Source organism: Lissotriton vulgaris, unplaced genomic scaffold, assembly GCF_964263255.1.
Source record: "Lissotriton vulgaris unplaced genomic scaffold, aLisVul1.2 SCAFFOLD_1243, whole genome shotgun sequence".
Taxonomy (NCBI): Eukaryota; Metazoa; Chordata; class Amphibia; order Caudata; family Salamandridae; genus Lissotriton; species Lissotriton vulgaris.
In genome coordinates, this window is record NW_028245678.1 from 546,197 (window position 1) to 567,058 (window position 20,862).

General features: G+C 45.8%; 1 protein-coding gene across 1 annotated transcript in view; it reads left to right on the forward strand.

Annotated features, from left to right (window-relative positions):
• LOC147666316 (sodium/potassium/calcium exchanger 2-like) overlaps nucleotides 1–20,862 on the forward strand; it is a 680,903-nt gene that overhangs the window by 546,190 nt on the left and 113,851 nt on the right. Inside the window, exon 4 of the mRNA XM_086949140.1 lies at nucleotides 14,873–14,911. Within this exon, the coding sequence (XP_086805266.1) occupies nucleotides 14,873–14,911 (39 nt within the window). The remainder of the gene's footprint in view (nucleotides 1–14,872; nucleotides 14,912–20,862) is intronic.

The window sequence follows — 20,862 nt, forward strand, 5'->3', positions numbered from 1 at the left end:
CTGTGAGTGCAGCCCTCTTGTACTGGCAAAGGGGGTCCTATGGACTCCCCAGACATACCCTTGCAGGCTGGTGCAGCCACTCACTACACCCACCTGCAAGGAGTTCTCTAATCCCCCTTAAAAGTGCTGTGAGTTGCAGCATCCACAGTGGGAAACATCCTTTACAACGCAACTTTTACCACGCAGTGCTTTTACATCGCAACTTTTACAACGCAAACCATTACAACGCATTGCGCTGGGGGGCGCTCTAGGATAGGGAATAGATTTAATTTACTATCCAACACCTTCCCTGCTATCCACGGGGACTGGAGTTGGAATAGTAAATTAAAATATTCACTATCCAGCACCCCTCAACACTATGCATTGTAAAGGCATGTGTTGTAAAACTTGCGATGTAAAAGCATGCGTGGTAAAAGCATGCGTTGTGATGTCATACATCCTTCACAGTGAAACACGAAACAGCTGCTTCAAAACCACTCCGTATTTCGCTTGAATGCGCTGCCAGCAGGACAGAACGAGTTTGTGGCTACCCTGGGGGCAGTGCATTCAATGTAATATGGCGCACTTCCCTTGTTTGTAAGGTGCACCCAGCGCTAACAAGAAAAATGCGTTGCATTCTATAATATGGGCCCTGGTTATCTCCATTACCCTATTGTCTTTTCGAGTTAGCATAACATTCATAGCTAACACCAGGCACTTGCATTTAAAAAGAACACCATTCTTTAGTCACAAGAGCAAGCTTTGTTTGCTATTATAATGTAGAAAGTGGCTGTTAGTAATGGAGCTGAGGGTGTGTTTGAAGTGCTGATGCCACCCTTTCATCTCCAAGGAAGAGGGCAAAAAATGTATTGTGTTGTCGTTTTGAGCAGACCAGACCCAAGCTCTATTATTCTTGAAAGTAAATGGAGGGAGGGAGCACACTGTCACACACCCCAGTGTTCAATTTGCCCCAAAGCATTATGGTAAATGCAGTGCATGATAACACTTCAGTAGTAGTCTTTCATTGTTAGCCCTTGTTGTTGAACCTGTGGTGTGTAACTTTAGGTACGTGTTTCTGGAATAATTCCTTCATCACTATAGAGCAACACAATTTTGGGGGGCACTGGCAATGCTGTCCAAAGTCTTCTGAGGTCTTTGCACTACTCACTGGGTCCAGGTGCATCAACACCGGCTCATCAGCTCAGACATTGCACAGCTCCACTACTGAAGTAAGGGTTATCATGCACTGCATTTACCATGATGCATTGGGACGAATGGGGTGCTGGGATGTGAGGCAGTGGGCTCCCACCCTCCTTCTGTGATATGCAGGAAGCACAGTGAAGAAATGGAGGAGAAGGGAAAGTGAAGAAAGTGGGAGTGAGAGAGAAAGTAAGAGAGCAGAAGTGAGAAGTGGAGGAAAAGTGAGAGCGCTGAAATGTGTGGGACTACTTCTTGTTTCTCATCTCCGAACAATGGTGCAATGTAACCTTCAATAGAATGCCATGGGATTGATGTGCAGCACACCAAGCAATGGAAATCCATGAATTCCTTGCCGTAATGATATACATATATATATCAGGAAAGGGTGTCCACAGGGCGCCCTCAGGATCTCCATATATGTCAATGGGGCGAAAAGTCCCCTCTGCTCCCGGTGTCCAAATTAAAAATAAAATTATCCTCCCAAACTGGGTACATAAATGCACACACACACATTCACTTCCACACAAGGACCTCAGTGAAAAGTTCGGACCCCCAACAGTGCCTGGCTCCTTGCTGAGCATAGACCAAATATACAACTGTGTGCCAGATTTTGACGCTGTTTTTGTTAGCCTCAATTAGCATCAGAAAAAAATTCTAAAATGGCAATTCTTTTCTGTTCTTCTGAAAATCGTTTATCTTAGCTATAAAAGTTTCATTCTCCTGCTCAAGCAACCTCTGCATTATATCTTCCATTCATTTGGTGCCATCCAAAAATATATTAACCAACTCTCTCTGAATGTATGTCAGTGCTGTTTTATCATATGTACCATCTGTAGCTCATCTAGCAGACTGACACATTTTTTGTATCTTCTCCATTTGAGACTTACGCCGAAGCTTTGGCTAACTTCTCTGCCTCCTCGAATGTTTTAAGTGACATCTCTCTTTTTACCTCAACCCTTAAGGCCTCATAACGATGTTCGTGGGACGGCCACCGACGAGCTGTCAGTGGTGGTACCACCCACAGATTGCCTTTCGGTCAGATTGCCGCATTATGATGCAGACGATCGGACCGAAACCATTTGGGGGAAGACTGCCGGCTCCGACAAGATCTATGATCCCATCGGGGCAGCAGTCGGAATTGTATCCCTTGAGTGGCGGCAGTGCTGAGGCAGGTACCACCATCGGGTTTACGATGTCCCTTTCTGACAGCCTTTTGATGGATTCTCTGCAAATGGGACAACCCAATACATATACCACATAATTTCTCATCGGTTCATTGTTAATAATAATGTGCTGAGGAAAGCAGTCACTACATAGTGAGGTTACAATTTTAAAATCTTTTACTGAATCAAAGAGGTCCCAAGAAAAAAGGGTGGAATCTTAAACTGCTTGCTTCTGTTGGAGACAAATGCCTATGTACAGGGTTGGTCCCATGCTTAATTTGAGCCAGTGTTTTTGAAGTTGGGGCCCACTGGTGCTCATTTTTGGGGACTGGAACTTATTTTTACAAATCCCACTGTTGACTCCGCAAAAGAGGGAAATACGCAGGGGAAAGGAGTGACAGAAAGAAAAACATAGACAAATAGAGAAACCAGGGATGGAAAAGGACATACAGGAGTGATAAAGAGGCAAAGATTGTCTGGCAGTGGATGAAAGAGCATGAGGTGGAATCAAGACTATTTTGCACCTCGGCTTTCAATAGCATAGTCCATGGACTGTTGAGCAAAACTATAGGCCCCAGAACTTATTCATCTACAAACTAAGCTCTGAGTTGCCTGTGTGCCAGCGGCCGAATTAGCAGCCAGAATCCCAGGCTGTGCATTGCCATTATTAAAGCTTCTCCCTTTATTTTTAGGTCGAGCGTAGCGATGGACCTCTTGTATACTTTAGTATACCTATTTGCTTACTGAATATGTGGACACGAGTCGGACGCGCGCATTTTCCGTCTCGGATTTGGCCTCGTGAGCGCGCTTTTGCTGCTGGCTGTTTGCTGTGAATGTGTGCGAGCGCGACTCTGCCATGCGCCTTGGAAACCAAAACCTAAGAGCCGTGCGACGTGAGCTGTCCACGGTAGAAGCACACGCGCGCGGCTCTTAGGTTTCGTTTTGACTTGTTTGTTTCCCTGCAGTCTCGATCTGCCGCTGAAGTTTCACCCGGCTGCTCTCGGTGCACACTCCTCTCCCTTGCAGTCCCAAGTTCACCGGACGCAGCCTCGAGGCGACCGTCTCTTGTTTGCACTGGCTTCTGCAGCCTCACCTCCTCGGGCTGCCTGCTTCCCAGCTGCTGTATTTTTTTCTATGGGGAGAGAGCTCCCAGTTCACTCCCTCACATTCCTGCTGTTGACCGCGGCCTGCTGCAGATGCCGACCCAGGGACTCCGATGTCGGCCCCTCCCTGCTCAGTCGGATCGATTCACTCATCGCATCGTCCTCTCAGATCGACGCCATTGTCCCTCAAAATGCTTCTTTCAGGTGGGTGTCCGGATTGCTGTTTACTTTTTGTAATGGCCGCTTGTGTCCCTGAGCACTCGAGGCCGCGGGCTATTGGGGGATGCATATCACTTGGGAGGCAGACTGATCTTTTTTTAAATCCATACACCTTAACCTAAACACACTATTAAAATGTGGTATGTGTACTTTGGACCCATAAAGCTTTACAGGTGTTCTGGATACGTGACCAAAGGTTGATGATCCACTTGTACACGCACACGGTTACCTGTTACTTTACTTGCTGTCACTTTCAGGGTGTGTCCTTGTTTAACATGAATTGAAACTAACTTATCAAGTAGCTTGCACATCTGCTCAGATGAACTGCCATCCTCCTGGAGACCCATAGATGTGCATGTATGTATACCGCTTCTGCCCAAACACACTCATCTTTCAATGTGCACCAAATTCTCCTGAGAGAACAGCACCTGGCAGAATTTGGTCTGCTATAAAATAACAAAATAAAAACGATATATGACATACACTCTACAAATGTGTAAAATTCATCCCTGGCTGCCACAGTGCATGCTGGATCTCTCTTCTTCCAGGGACAGGCTGCTCTCTGCCTGCTCCACCCTGTGGGAAATCAAAGCAAACAAGATGCGACTTGTTTGTACCCTTGTTGCTGGTGGGCTCCAAGTCCTGCCGCCTCCCCCGCTCCTGTTTATGGTTCCCTCCACGAGGTCTGGTGTAGGGGCAGACAATGTGTTTGTATTATTTCTTCTGTGTAGCAGCTTTGCTCTGAGCAAATTGGCCCAGTCCCTCCCATCCGTCTCCCGCCCTCATGCAGGAAAAACACAGGAACTTCCCAGGCCTCTTCCCAGGCAGTGAAGACCAACAGCAGAGATTACCTCCCTGGGTTACAGGTATGTTACATCATTCGCTTCCCCAGCTGGAAGCCTACCCCCACATCCTCACAGGAGCGGATTGCCATACCGAAGAAGTGCATGGGGAAGAGATCTGCTGTAGTCATTAACCAGGGGTGGCCCATTTCCGGGGGCCCAGCAAGCTCCATTGCTGAACTCTGCGAGTCACAGGCAGACATGTGTCCCTGTTATATATAATAATTCTCTTAATGCCCCATGTAACCTCCGCACACACGGGTGGGGTATCCGAGCACGAACGCATGACTGTGCGACAGACGCATGCACAGATTTCTGGACTGCCCCACGAATCCATGTGAAGACCTCTGAATCCATGTGCTGCTTCGAGACTCCTTGAACAGTCCCTGAATCTCCATGTTCTGCCCCTGGCTCCGTGCACGCCCCTTTGCCTCTGTGCGTTTTTTCTACCTGGGTTAATGTACTGCTCCGTAGCTCTGTGTTCACCACCACCAGTCTACTCCGTGTACCACCTCTGTGCTCAGTGTGCTGTCTCTGGAGTTCTTTGTGCTGCCCCACTGGCTCTGCGTGCTGCAACTGTATCTGTGCTGTCCCTGGCTCTGTGTGCTGCCCCCTTGGCTCTGTGTGCTGCCCCCCCCCCTTGGCTCTGTGTGCTGCCCCCTTGACTCTGTGAGCTGCCCTTAGCTCCATCTCTGCAGAGTCGCCCGTGGCCCCTTGTGCTGCACTCCCCAGTTAAACAGACTGCCCCTCTAGCCCCTCTATCCATTTGAGCTGCTATAGGGCTTTATGTGCTGGTCTTTATGCCACCCTTCTGACTGCATTTGTCGCACCACTGGCTTCATACGACACCCTCTTTGTCTTTCTGCTGTTACCCCTGGATCTTAGCCTCTGCCCCTGGCTCCACGTGTGTCTCCTAGCCTCATGTGGTGCTGATGTACTTTTCTCAAAAATATACATACAGTGCCATCATGTGGTGACCTATCAGAATTAAGGGGTGGGTACGGAACAATAAGTTCTGTGCCAGGCACTAGCCAACTCAGGCACATATTAGCTAGTGCTGCCCACCTGGCTCCTCCCCATCATGGCTCCATGTGATGCCGCTCTGGCTCCAGATGCTTAGCTTCATGTGATGCCTGCATTCCCGGAAGCATGTGCTGCTCCTTGGCCCATGTGCTGCCCCCAGTCTTCATTATGTCATCTGCCCCCTGACCTGCACAGCGTGCCCCCATATTCCTTTCCTTGGCTGCATGTGCCACCTCTTAACTCATGCACTCTTCCATGCCCCCATATGCAGCACCCTGGTCATTGTACAGCCTCCTACATCCATATACTGCTCCCTGGATACAACCCCCTGTATTACATTTTTTCCTCAACAAATTGTAAGGCTTCAGCCATCCACTGTCCAAACTAAACAGCCAAAATGCTGTTCCCCAAGTATACAAAAATGTGATGGATGGTGTGCTGGAATTCCTCTCAGCCTCCTGGACTCATGTGTTGTTCCCCAGCTGCATATGCATCTCCCATTTCGAGGTGCAGGCTTAATCCATGTAATGTCCCCTGACTCAAAATGCTGCTTCTTGGATACTGCCCCCCCATGCTTTCAATTTATTTCTGAACAAATTAACCGTCAGGCTTCAGTTGTCCACTATCAATATAATTTTGGATAGAGTTAATCTACCCAGAGAATCACAAAACACGGTGTCTCCAAGAATTTTGAGAACTCTCTGAAGTATAAACTGCAATGTCAGCTTAAAAATCGAACTCAGAACAAGAGTTTCCGGCCTTTTATCCAGGTATGTGGTAGATGGGGAGTAGTGAGCAGTATCTAGTGTATGATACTTTTTAGGTCGAGCCTGGGCCGTGCATGTGTTGCTCTGCGAAGCGGGCTGTATTGAGGTAGGACCTTGAAGCCCCACCCTCTCTCTGCCCCACCCTCTCTCTGCCCACATTTTTTATTGGCTTGTGTCATGGTCCACTGTAAACTGTGGCTGTTCATTGATCAATAGGCTTAGTAGTCCCTCCTTAGTACCACCTTGTCTAATTTTGTAACCTGCCATGTCAACATTCCTTGTTGTGTGTGTTGTTGATTGGTAGGCTTTATTTACAGCCTCCGAGAACAATTTTCTCAAATAGCGTTGCCATGCCTGCTGTTGCAGGCAGGACACGCTCTCTCCTAACGCTTTATTAACAACATTTATAGGGAGCATTTGCAATGCAATAGGTCTTGCATTTGCGAGAGTTTAAGCTATTGGCATTTTAAATGACAAGGCCTTTTTTTTATCTGTTCTAAAAACAACACATGAATAAAAGGCATTGTCATTTACAATCCCAATAGCTCAAACTCTAATAAATGCGAGACCTATTGCATTGCAAATGCTTGTTATTATTTACCTCTAGCTCTCTTCAGTTGCAGTTGTACTTCTCGTAGTTAAGGCAAGTAATTGATCAGGGCAGGAATAGATTTTGAAATATTTTTGGTGATAAAATGATAGCGTAGAATGGATTTAATTCTCAAGTAACATGTTTGTTCAAAGCCCCAACAAGATGAAATCTACTGATTAACATCTCAATGACTGCCAACATCTCAATGACACGGGCCCTCTAGTTAGGGTCACTTCTAATTTGTCTTGTCCACAGAAGGATAATATGATCAGGGTAAAATGGAGTTATTGAAGCAAAATAGATTGTACGACATTCATTAGGAAGCTAGCTACAAATAGAAGCAAAGGGGACATTTATGCTGTCTCAGTGAAGACTGAGTGAGCACTGAGCATGGACGGTGCTGACCACTATTTTAAAAGAGAAAGAACACAGGCTCCATTTACGAAGGACTTTTTTTAGGTGTAATTCAGAATAATGCCTGGAAAAGGTGCTCCTTCCTCGTGTGCAAGTTACAGCTGATCACAAATGTACGACTGTAGTAGCCACGGGAATGGAGAGCCAATCTGAGGCAGCGATGCTAGTCTACATGAAGCCGCGTACACACATGCACACAAGCAGCGCATGCATGTGGTAGCACCACAACCAACCAAACAACTTGTAGACGATATAGTCAAGCAATGCCTCTGCATGACACAGGGAACTTACAGCGAAATCCCTTTGCACATTAAAGCGCACTAGACAAATTGAACAGCAATGCAGAAGGCTACCATGAGTGTGACGTGCAAGGTTGTTATCTCCCCATGCGCAGCACCAACCACTTCCTGCAAGCCCGTCACAGCAATGCACTCAATGTTAACACAGCTGGGAATTGAACAAGCTGCTTAGAAGGCATCTGGTTCAGCTGTCTCTGCCATTTTGCCGCTACAAAATTGGAAGGCACCAAAACAAAGAGGACTTAGAACTCTTTCTTGTGGAACCTTCAAGGTCTTAAATTCTATATGTGCTCTGGTGCTTTGTCCTCTTATGAACAACAGTTTCAGATAAAGTAACTTCTCCCTGTATGCATAGCTATCACCCCATCCGAGCAGGAATCATCCGCCTTGCCATGATGTCAACCCTCCGTAGATTTTGCTGACAGTGTTGTTCCTCATTCCAGCCAGGATAACTCCGAACAGGTGTTTTCCTGTCCTCCTCCTTCTGTTTTACCCTCTCACATAACCCCACAACCAGAACAGATGACTTCATACGCTAGAAATGAAAGGTGCACTCCATCAGGGTGAAAAAACATATAGGGGCTCGATTACGAGTCTGGCGGTCCATGGACTGCCAGATTTGTAGGGGCGCGCCGGTGGCGGCCTCCCGACCGCCCTATTACGATTTGGGTGGGCGGACCGTCACAGCCCGCCACAGCCGGCAAGGAACTGCAATTCCCTGATGGTGTTGCGGCAGTCAGGAGGCCGCAATATACTTGGTGGGACCGCTAAGCCTATTACGAGTTTCCACTTCGCCAGGGGTGTTTTGGAGGTTCTTAATCCATAAACATCCTGGCAGAAACGAAACAAAGGGGACCCTGCAAGGCACCCTTTGCTTCTCCACATTTTGATGCACACAGGGGGTACAACATCAAGTATTCCACATGCTGCACCATTGTGGAAATCGCCGACTTGATGATGACAATCAGGATTTTAGCTCTGGACAAGATCACAGAAGCTTTATTGCATTTGTTGCTAATTCAAAAACGTTAGTAATCAACAAATTGGCTGTGTATCTGCTTTGTAAGTGCTTGCTTGTTCGATCTTACATCAAGCTGATTAAAACATGGGCGTAATACCTTCACTCGCACAAGGAATTGAGAAATACAGATTGTGTGCTACTGATTCCAATCAATAACCACACCCCCTGCAGCATTTACATGACATCAGGTTTTTCCATGTTGGAATACATATAATGGAACCCAGATACATCACACATCTTCCTTCATATAAAATAAAGCATTTGAACTTTAGATAATATAAAGTAATTCAAAAATAAAACGACACCTCAGAAAACTAGGAACATTACGAACTCTATGACTTCTGCGAGTAGATTCATTTTCTGTATAATTATCAGAAGTACCTTCACCAGAGACATTTAAATCAGGATCAACTGTACCATGCTTATTCACATGAACCACACAACTGTGATTCCAAATACGCTCATCATCTGTTTTCACAGCATTTTTGAAAAGTTTTGTTACTGTTTTTACACTTGTGAACTTAGACCAATTCTGACACCCAACAGAAGCCTTAATTTTAACTTTATCACCAACTTTGAAATGAGAACCTTTTGAAGATCTACGAGTATTAACATAAATCTTCCTTTTCTTCTGAAGAAATAACTCCTTATCTCTCAACACTCCAATGTCATTGTCTTTAATACCATTATCCAAACTGATCCAACCTGGACACAAACTAGTATTAGAAGACCTTCCTCTGAATAATTCAAAAGGGGTCTTTCCTGTAGTAGAATGTGGAGTAAATCGGTAAGCAGAAATCCAATTTTGTAACTCTGTTCTCCAATCCAAGCTATTTACTCTTGCCAACTGAATGCTCTCTTTCAAAGTTTTATTGAATCTCTCCAAATTTAAACGCGCCAAAGGGTGTTATAAATGCCGTCAATTCCTGTGAATCTTTACTAAGGGGTACTTGATGATATGCTGATGCCATATCTAATGTCATGAAATAACATGATACAGAAAAGGGGGTGGTGATGAACAGAGTGTCTGAATTAAGCAGACCACTCTATATGAAATAACATGCTCATCTAACGTCGAAACCAACTCCTCAATGTAGAGGGAATTTGTCTACAACTACTTCCGCTGGGACAACTTACTTAGCGCTGGGACGCCTGCGGGTAACTATCACGCTTTATAAAAACCCATTCCATTCCTTATTTAAAGATCGAAGATCCACACATAAGCGAATCTCGTTACTGGCCTTGGGCGCTACGTCTATGGGAGCCAACCATTTGGTTGCTTCTACAGGCTCTATCACTCCAGAAGTCAATAATGTATTAATTTCTTTTTTTAACAGCCTCTTCCATACAAATTGGAATTTGTCTCACTTTAGCAGCAACCCGCTTAGCACCATACTTCATTTTAATCTGATGTCTATATCCTTTCAAACAACCTAATGTGTCACTAAACAATTCTTTAACCCCTTCCCTGCTTGGCACATTCCCCTGCTGTGCTGGGGGGAGAGAGGGTGCGTGCAGCGCTCCCATGCTCATGACGAGCTCAGCTCGTCATGAGCTACAGTGCTCCTGTGCTCATGACGAGCTGAGTTCGTCATGGCCGCACCCGTTTCTTTAGAACGCTCAGCACAGCAGGGGAATTTGCCCAGCTTGCGAGCGTTCTAAAGGCCATGACAAGCTCAGCTCGTCATGATCACCGGAGCACTGTAGCTCATGACGAGCTGAGCTCGTCATAAGCATGCAAGGGGTTAAAATCTGCATACATTTTTCCTCCACACTTTCCACAGATTGTATTTGTACTGAAAGCTGTGCATTGGGATTCAGTATTACTCCTAAGCGAGCTTGATGAGACCAACTTAACAAACAGTCTCCTTTCTCATCCACATATATCTTAGCATCAACAAATCTCCCATTATATTTAATGCAATCTATGAAATAACCATACATTTTAATAGGGGTTCCACCATAGCCTGGGGTCTGACATCTGACTTTCTTAAATCAACTTTTCCCAAAAAATTCTTATGGAACTCTTGTTTAGAAATGAAAGTTAGATGAGAACAAGAATCAAATGTCATCGTAATGTTTACATTAACCACTTTAACCCATTTTGATGGATGCTCAACACTACACTCATTTATTTGAAACGTAACTTCTTTTGTCTCATTCTTAACGTCTCTTCTATTGCGGAAACGACCATTTTTCCCATAATGTCCTCTTCTACCACACACATTGCAGTTCACCTTCAAAGCTGGACATTCTTTTGCATTAGCCAAATGACCAAACCTACCACAGCAAAAACAATTACCTTGAAATATGCTTACATTCTTTTTCTCAATTTGTAACTTATTTGTTTGTTATCATGTTCATTACTCTTGTCTTGAGCCAAATAATTTTTCTTCTTATCCTCAACATTTTTTACAACTTGACACTGAACTTCTTCCACTTTTTCACTAAGAGAATTTGCTTTACCAGCTTTACTCAATTCTCCAACACATTTAACCATGTTTTCCACACCCTTTGCGATGACCATTACTTCATCTAAAGGTGGTTCGTCTTTTAGCCACAGCTCTTCTCTTATGTTATCATTCGAACACCTTAATACAAATTGAACTCTTATCCTTTCTTCAACCAACTCACCAAAATTTACAACTTGAAGCCAATTTGCGTAAAGAAGTAACATATTGTTCAACAGTTTCATCTTTGCCTTTTTCTCGTAACCCAAAGTAATATCTTTCCATAATCGTACTCACCTTTGGTAAGTAGTGTAAGTCTAACTGTCTTATGCAAATTTCATGTTCATTAAGACCCCTCTGCTCTGCTTGACTTAGTTGTGGTAAATTTTCTAGAACTTCCTGTCCTTCACCTCCTAGAATATGCATTAATAGTGCATGTTTTCTCTCAGCACTCAAATTTGTGCCACATACCCGCGCATAGTTTTCAAATATTTTTCTCCAATTTTTCCATCTAACTGGAGGATCTCCAGGATCCGATAGAAAAAACAGAGGAGATGTTACATTCTGCATTTCTTACAGTAAACTTACTAAAAAACACCTGACAATGTAATACATTTTAACTTAAATGAAGAAAAAAAAAATCTTATCTTAGACCATTTAAGAGAAGGACTCTAACTACAGATTTTTTTTTACAAAAAAGAGTCACATCAGTTACAGTCATAAGTCAAACATTAAATGGTGTGCTTGTTACTGTAGCCACAAAAACACAGATTATAATCTTAAAATAATTTATCTTTTTATCGTGCTGTGCTTGACCCCTTTTGTAGACCTTAACTGTGGTGTGTTTGTCACTGATGTAGCAAACACTCGAATAAACTTCAACTATATAGGACCAGGTGTGCCAGCCACTGTATCATCAAGCACAGGATCACTCTCAACAATTCTTTACATGAAGTGCTTTACATCGTAGAATCAAACGCTGAATTAGTCTTAACGAAAAAGTAAGTGGTGTGCTTGTCACCGTGGCCTCAAGCACAATATACCTTCTCCATACACAGTCACAATAATGAACAAGTTAATCTTACTAAAAGTACATGGTGTGCTTGTCACCGTGGCCTCAATCACAATGTACCTTCTCCATACACAGTCACAATAATGAACAAGTTAATCTTACTTGCTTTCCCACTCCGTAAATTTCACCTGTTGTAATCTTCACACGTTGACCTCTTCCATAACACACCACTCCAAAATATTTATAATTTGTGAAATCAATTGTAACAAAAACGAACAGCTAAATGTTAATGTTCTTCCTAGTCTCCCTCAATAAAAACAGAAACTGCTCGTTACGATAAAAAAATATTCAAAATGGCAGCTGTCTACGTCACGTGAGCGCTGAGTCTTTTTTCTAAAGAAAATAGAGCACATCCAACATTTGGCTCTCTTTCCACAAACATTTGGCCACGTTTTTTCCCATAAAAAGTTTTGCGCAGTAAGTCTTCTCTCTAAATGAAGTCACCCTTACATAACTGCAAACAGAGGCGTGACACGCATTTTCTCCTTGCGTTTCACCACTCGGATTTCACCTACCAGCAACCTTTCCATCAACAGGAATTTTACCGCTATCATCTAACAAGACTACAGCTTGTTTCCGAAGATCCTCTTCCTCCTTCTCCCGTTGCAGGTACCGCTGTACATTACTTTCCATTATTTTCCTCTTCTTTTCCGACCAATTTTTAATCGATGTTGAGGTTGTTTTACTTCTTTAAAAAAATTATTCAATTCTTGTCTCCTCACGAGATCGTCGCCAGTGTAATAAAGTGACAGGAACACAAATTGATGATTTAAGTAGGAGGTATTTATTACACAACCTCATCCATCAGCTTGCAGTCACCAACTGCCCAGCTATGGAACTCCCCTGTCCTAAGTTCCATGTTGGAATACATATAATTGAACCCAGATACATCACAGGTGTAATATTGAACCCCACCATTTTTGCGGGGCAGTTTCAGTGACTAAGATTCCTTTAAAAGGAATCAGTTGAGAGATTCTCCCAGCTGTCTAGGTTGTATTTGAAAACTGCTATGGGCACTCCATTCGAAACAGGCGCTCTGCTGCTTTTGAAGATGATACCATTTTTACTATGTCCAGGAATTTGCTCATTGGTATTAATAAATGTGCAAGTGTGGCCTACTCACGGCTCATTGGCTTTTACTATGTCCAATACTGAAATTATCAGCTGTGAGTTGGTATTAGGGTGTGGGCTTCGGCCATCAAGTGGGCCCCATTTTTGGTAGTTCCAGGGATTTGTTCATTGATCTTGGTAAGTATGCATGTCTACACCTGGCTCGTTAGGAAATTCTAAGTTGTAAATTAGCCTCCAGAATTCTTTTGCTGTCCCTATTGCTAGCACATTTACTGATATTGTTCCATCTCCTAGTCTCAAATGTTGTCTTTGCTTCCCCACATTTCACTCTGTTTTCATGTTTTCGTTCTTTGATGGTTGATTGATTGCTACATGGCCATGTTTTTCGAGTTGTTTTAGCTGTTGATTATAGCTTTTCTCATTGTTTACAGTTCGTCCTTATACCATGTGTGTTCTACTGGGTTTAGAGGCTGCCTCTACATATCGGGGTTTTGCAATATCCTATGAATTTTAGTGGGTAGAAAGTAGTCTACCAGTGAAGTAATGATTCTTTACAAGGTTGTAATTATTGTTAGACCTTCATTCAGATGGGCCATTGTAGTTAACAGATCTTCACCCCAAACCAATCCTCGACTTTTAGACAAATCGATTTCACCAACTGCACGAATGGCCCCACGGAGACCTTGCCTGACGTCAACACCGATCCCTCCCCCACCCCCGGTCTCCATCCTAGGCATGATAACACATGTAATTTTGGATAATGCTGTCCTTTGATGTTCAGAGTCTCCCCAGTCTCTATTAATGTTACCTGACATTCTACATATGCCTGAATTGTTTACTGCTTACCCTGTGTCTGTTACTAATTGATACCCAATTTATCGAACTCATAAGGATAAAGGTTCATTGAACCCTACTCGAATTCAATTGTGTAATTTGTATGTTGCTCACTTAGGGCCTGTTTTATAGTTTGGTGGATAAGGTACTTCATCACAAACATCACAGATAGCACATCGGCTACATCACAAGTGCAATAGAATATGATGTGCTTGTAAAACAACAGATAGGACATTTGTCATGTTTGTGACCGACTAACCCATCCGCCGAACTGTAAATCGGGTCTTTAGTGTGGCACCAGATTTTTAACCACATCTTAAGTAATTGTTTCACCACATTCTTCTGATCCTCCTCCTGCTATCTGAACAGTGTATATCTGCATATTTTTTCTCCTTTGCCCTTTGACATTTTCTGTTTTAACTGGGTCATTTATGTTCTAATGCGGTATAGTTCAATATACTGTACATGTTTTGTATAAAGGAATGTATCCTCCTGTTATTAGGCATTTGTGCTTAGCATCTTACAAGGGATATGTCCAAATCTAGTTTCACTTATTACTGAAGGCATTACATGTGGTAAATGAGCTGTCTATTTTGAGGATAATTCATGGGATGTGATGTAGTGTACTGTCTCTCCATTTCGGACTATTTATGATTTCCTACATTTCCCATGTTAGTGATCATTTTCCTTTAAATTGTGCTATCCATTAAACGAGTAAGACCTCCATTCCCTAGAAGCATCTCTCTGTCTATGTTTCCATTGTCTTTACTGTCATTTTATTTGACATGATCCTTTTCATTTGTTTACTTTATGCCTCATTCAGTCAACCCTAGGAGGGAACAATGACGAGAACACATTAACGGTAGGAACTCAACAAGTCTTTATGTATGTGCCTTTCTAGAGCTCATAGAAATCAGTGCTACAGCCTTTTCCAAAATGGCTGCCACCAGTTGTCCTTTGATGACTCAGCAACCATACTTGCTGCAGATGCAACGAGCTACGCAGCTGTGTGTTGCGTTCTGGCATCAGGAACTCATCAAGTTTCTTCACTGAACCTCACAGTTTATTTTGAATGCATAGCCATGTCTTGTGATCGTTGTTTGTGTTAAATGTCCTTGCATTGCTTGTTGTAGGAATGGCAAGAAGTGAAGATATTGTATGTTATATTTGAAAATGGCTGAACTGTTCCCATTGGAGTAGGGTCTAGGCTGATTTGCATATAGCTGGTTCCAAACTGAGGTGGCATGGTGTGCAAAATTACGATAGACTGGAATGTGGCCAGAGCAATTACCCATGGCTGAAATTAATTCAAGCATTTCATCCATAACTTTTTTGTATACTTTAGTGTGTCACCCTAAGTGTGACAGCAAAAACGTGGATCCCGTTCACATTATGTCACTAGAATCGAGCTGTACCTGGCTGATAAACTAGGGTGACAACATTCCTAGGTTGCTTGAATTCTGGTTCAGGAAGGACCTGACTTGGCAGTTCGGTCTGGATTGTTTCCAACGGTGCAGGGTCAAGACTGATTTGCATATGGCTGGGTCCAAACTGAGTTGGCATGATGTGCAAAACAATGATGGGCTGGGATGTGTCCCGGTGTAATTATCAGTGGTTGAGATTAATTCAAGTATTCCATCCATCACCTTTTTATGTACTTTAGTGCATCATGGGGTGTGTGGGGGAGAATCAACATGGATCGCGTGGGTGTGGGGAAGCAAACAGAGACAGAGCAACAATGGGGGTTTGGAAGTCAGCAAATAAGTGAGAACAAAACATGGAGTTAAAGCACATTGTAAATTGGCTTGAATGGAAGAGCAACGCTGCATAAAAGTGAAAGGGTAATTAACAGCAGCTCAAAGGACAAAGTTATGAAAAAGGAATTTCTTTAATGTTATGAAAGGAAATGTGCTGGGAGAAGTGGAAGATCAAGGAGAGCTTGGGGAATACATAAACTTTCTTTGAGTTCTTTTAGAAAAAGAAAAAAAAGTTACCCAAAAGCATACACTTGTGGAAGGATAAACGAGATCAATAAGGGAGTGGGTAAACAGGCCATGCTCCACAGGAGGGACACAGGCTAAATGGAAGGGCTAAAACAAATACAACTATTGCCTAGAAAGCAAGCAAATATGAGAGACAAAACAAAAAGCCAATAGAAAGCAATGGATGGGCTTTCTTTCCAGTCAGCTATCAAAATGTCTCCAATAAGTCTTACGCAGCTAGACAGCTGACTTTGACCTAAAAAGCAGCATTACTTGGACCACATTGGCATTATGTGCCATCAGTGTGACTGGAAGCACGATAAGAGGGTTACAATGTCATATTATAGACACTACCCAAGAATACACCATATTCAGTCAAATGTTATCGTCTTCCCATACCTTTGAAAACATGGATGGTGCTCTATAGTCACCTTCGAAGGATTAATTTGAGCAATATTAGTGAACCAAAGAGGAGGCATTGTGAATTTATCATCATGAAGTCAAGGGGAATAAGTACGTCCCTTGTTGAAGCGGAAAGGATGGGAACGCTGATTAACATTATGTGGACCTGAAATAGGGCAGGGTGGTGTCCAAGAACTCACTGTGTATATCGCAGATTCACTGTAATTGCTAATATTACAAGGTAGAGGGATTTTTCACATTCACCTGAATAGAGAATCACAAGACCTGGGGAATAACGTGACTTGTGAGGTTTTTAATGTCCCGCATAAAAAAATCTGTAGTTTGTGAAAAATATGTAGGAATCAGTCAGTGATGGAATGAAACTTGAGCCCCCCCCCCCCTGCAAAGTTCATGGAGGGGGCCCCCCACGGTCCGAACCCAGTCAGGAGCTTTAAGGTCAGGGGTCTACCGCCCCTGCACAGTGCCTGAGGGGGTCCCCTGGAGCTAGTCCCCTCTCACCCCCGCACTTCAGCTACTTCAGGGGCGACTGTTATTTGCCAGGGCACAACTCCTCAAAAAAGAAGTCGGGGGACACTGACGTCACAACAGGAATTGGCGTCACAAAAGGTGGCTTGCACCATCAGACTCATTGCCTCCCCTCACTCACCCCTTAGATGCGATTGCATCAGAGAAGCCAGCGCGTGAGCAGCATTCTAAATGAGCTCCAATCTCGCCCCAGAGAGGCCAAAGAGTGAATGTGTGGCTCCATTTGCTCCAGTAATCGAGCTACTGGTAAAATAAGTGGGGGGACACCGTCCACCCACGTGGTACCCCCACTCGAGCCCTGGTTATGGCACTGCAAACAGTACAGAGACACACATCCTCACATTTTATTCACATTTTCCAGGGGCGCAGTAGTAAGAGGTCAGTTTTCCTACATGAGGTTTCGGTATTTCTGTGTATGGTAATACCCATGCAGCAGTCCTGCATACCTTAGAGTTGGGCCCTATGCGTTTGGCAGATGGCGGAAGCCCCTCCAGCGTGGCTGCGCCGTTCGCCCCACGCATGCGCAAGCAGAGAAAGCCTCTGCTCAGATAGAGCCCTCGGCGAAACCAAGATTACGCCCCCTCCTACACTTTTCTATGGAACTAAGTCATAGAGAAATTGCCGCAGGAGCCCCACAGCCCTACTGGGGATTGCCGCCCTGCGCCAGGGCCCAGCTTAAACATGCCAAAGGCCAGCCAGCCATGTGCTCGGGAGTCATCACACACACACACACAGTCCTCTGCAAACTATTGCGGAAATAGCAGGTCGGCATTCATGTATCCGGTAATCATTATTCAATATTTTAAACTTTTTGAGGATTAAGCAGTGGAAACATTGGTTTGCACGTCTATTATAAAAAAAATCCCTTAGCAGCAGAACGCTGCCGGAGACATCAGAATCCTTTTAAGCTATTAAGAAGATTGTGCGGTATGTCTGAAAATGTTTATAATGGCAAGGAAGAAAAGACATGCCATTTAACCTCATTATCGGGTACTTTTCCTTTCCACATCAACATCAGTACGGGACATGTGTCCCTTCTGCTCCATGATTTAAGCGAGAATGTCTGCTTATCCAAAATGTTTGCCAGAGTTAGCACCATGCGATAAGAGGTAGAAACTGTATATTGGGGGCCATTATAAAATGTTTAGGATGGGATGTACACAGTGTAGATTACAGATAAAGACTCTGTCACATCTCACTAAATGTTAAATAGTGTGGACTTTATTGTGATTGGCCTGTTGGGTGGTTACAGGGCTCTAAAAATATCTTCTGTTTTTATAAAACAGTATACCTCTAAATAGTTTCCTTATTTGTGGCAATGCAGGGTACTTTCAGAAGGGGCAGAGGATAATGTATGGTAGCTGTAATGACAAAGCCACCCGGCCCGTCCACTTCCGCACACACGCACACACACACACCCCGAGGGTGGGCTCGCCCAAGGGTATAAATAAAAGGGCGCAAGACCACTCTGGGTCTTCGGCCCAGAATAGTTAACTGTGTCTCCACGTGTCTGTTATTTAGTAAAGGCCCAAATCTGCGGCCTAGGTTTTCCTTTGCCCCGGTGACCTGCGTCAACACACTGGCGACGAGGTGGGTCTGCCCCACACCTCGACCCCGTTGACACAGGCCAGTCAGCTGACCCCATGTCCCCGGTGCTCGCGCTGCCTGCCCTAGAGCTGCCGCTGGGACACGGTCGCAGGTGCCCACCCCGCTTGAAGCCGCTGCCCGCGCCTCGTCGGGTGCGTGGCGAAGTGAAGTGCAGCCCGTCACGCCAGGACCGGCGCTGAGGTGAGGCCTCCGCAGGCGGAGGCAGTCAGCCGTGTGTGCTGCTCTCTCCCCGTGCTACGCCGCATCAGGCTGGGGCCCGCTTTACTCTGCGCTCCATCCCGCTCCTGCCCCACCTGGTGGTGCCGGCAGTCGAGCCTGCACGCTCCGCTCGGTGCATTCGCATGGGGAGAGGAGTCGTCCCCCGCGAGCTGGGAGCCTGCCGGACATCACGCGCCCCCACCGCCCCCCATGAGAAGCCCCCTGCTGGCCAGCTTCACGCGCATCAAAGCAGGGGTGAAGAGGATTGTGCTGCAGCGCCTGGCATACCAGTTCTGCAGACGGGTCCACACAGCTGGGCTAGTTGAGCCCCCCCTCCAGGGACTCTGGACTCTGCAACAAAGGCCCCTCTAACCCAAGGACTCGTGGATCCCTGAGAGCACAGCAAGTCGTGCTCTGGCAGCACTCACCCCGCTGAGGCCCAGGCGCGCCGGCAACCGCACGCAGACACGTGGCCCATCCCAGGGGTATCCACTGACGGGGGAAGGCCACACATGCGCACGCCCACGCCAGACATGCCAGTGCGCAGCCGACACCTGCAGCATCGTGGGGACTGCACCAGCACCGCCTGCGCCCAAGGTAGTGGAGACTGGGCCAGCACCGCCTGCGCACAAAAAGGATGAGTGGTTCGGCCCCCGCCGGCAGTGGTGCCCCTTCGACAGCGACATCGCCTCCTCAGGCAGCGCTCCAGGCCCCCGCTCCGCAACATGCAGCCCACCAAGCTCCTGCTCCAGTTCAGGCAGCCCAGCACGTCCACACCCCCCTGGCCACGGAATAGCCGCCCCGCTGCCGCCATTCAGTGATTTCTCGGACCCATCCACCACTGCGGCAAGATGCCGCTCCTGGATCGGTCGCCTCGATCACTATTTCGTAGGCGTCAGGGAAACGGATGGAAGGGTGAAGAGGTCGCTCCTCATGTGCTATGGCGGAGCAGAACTATACAATCTGTTTGAGACTTTGCCGGACAGAGGCGAAGATGACGACTACGCCGGGGCGGTTGCAGCTTTAAATCGCCACTTTGATCCACAGATCAACCCAGACTACGAGTGGTTTAAGGTACGGCAAGCACGACAAGGGGAGACGTAAACCGTGGACGTCTACTATGCTCGTTTGAGGAAACTTGCCACCTCGTGTGAACTGCCGGATCAGAGACTAGAAATCCTCGCACAGCTCATTCAAGCCTGCCGCTCAGTCCAGCTGAGACGCCTCATTCTCCGGCAGCCTCGCATCTCCCTCGACGAAAAACTGGTCCTTGCCAGGTCTCACGAACTGTCCAACGCTCGGGCTGATGAGATGGAAGCGGCCCTGAATCGCCCTTCGGCGGCGCCACGGAGACCCACAATCAAGGAGGAGAAGGTAGATGCAATCCGCAGACGGCCTCATCAGCCCAGAGGAGGAGCGAGGGCTCCGCAGACCTCCATGTGCGGTAACTGCGGCATGGATCATCCCCCGCGTGGAAAATGTCTTGCGAGAGGGAAAACATGTTCACAGTGCGGCAAGCTCAACCATTTCGCTAAAGTTTGCCGGAGCAGTGGTGGTCGGCGCAATGCCCCAAGCCCGCGTGGACTTGCACAAGGAGTGCGACAACTAACTCTGGAGGATCCGGGTTCCTGCAGCGACAACTCACGATCAAATTTCGACCTCGAAGAGGATGACGATAATGTATTCTTTGTGTCGTTCATTGGCAGAGAAGGTTCCAGAAAACGACCACCACCAATGTGTGACATCACCGTAGCAGGTTCCCCGGTACACGCCCTGATAGACATGGGGGCGTCGGTCAACGTGATGGACAGCATCCAATATGAGAAGCTGGTGCCTCGCCCGCCTCTCCACCCGTCCAGAGGAAAAATATACACGTACGACAGCGATTAGCCACTTCCTCTGCGAGGGGTCATGGAGGTGGAGGTCACCAGCGATAGCTAGAGCCTAAGAATGAGATTCCACGTCACGGAGGGGAAGAGAGGGACCCTCCTCAGTTGCCACACAGCAGAAGACTTAGAGCTGGTGTTCTTCACCAATCAAGTACATGAGCTGCACGCACCAGAAATGCTAAAGGACT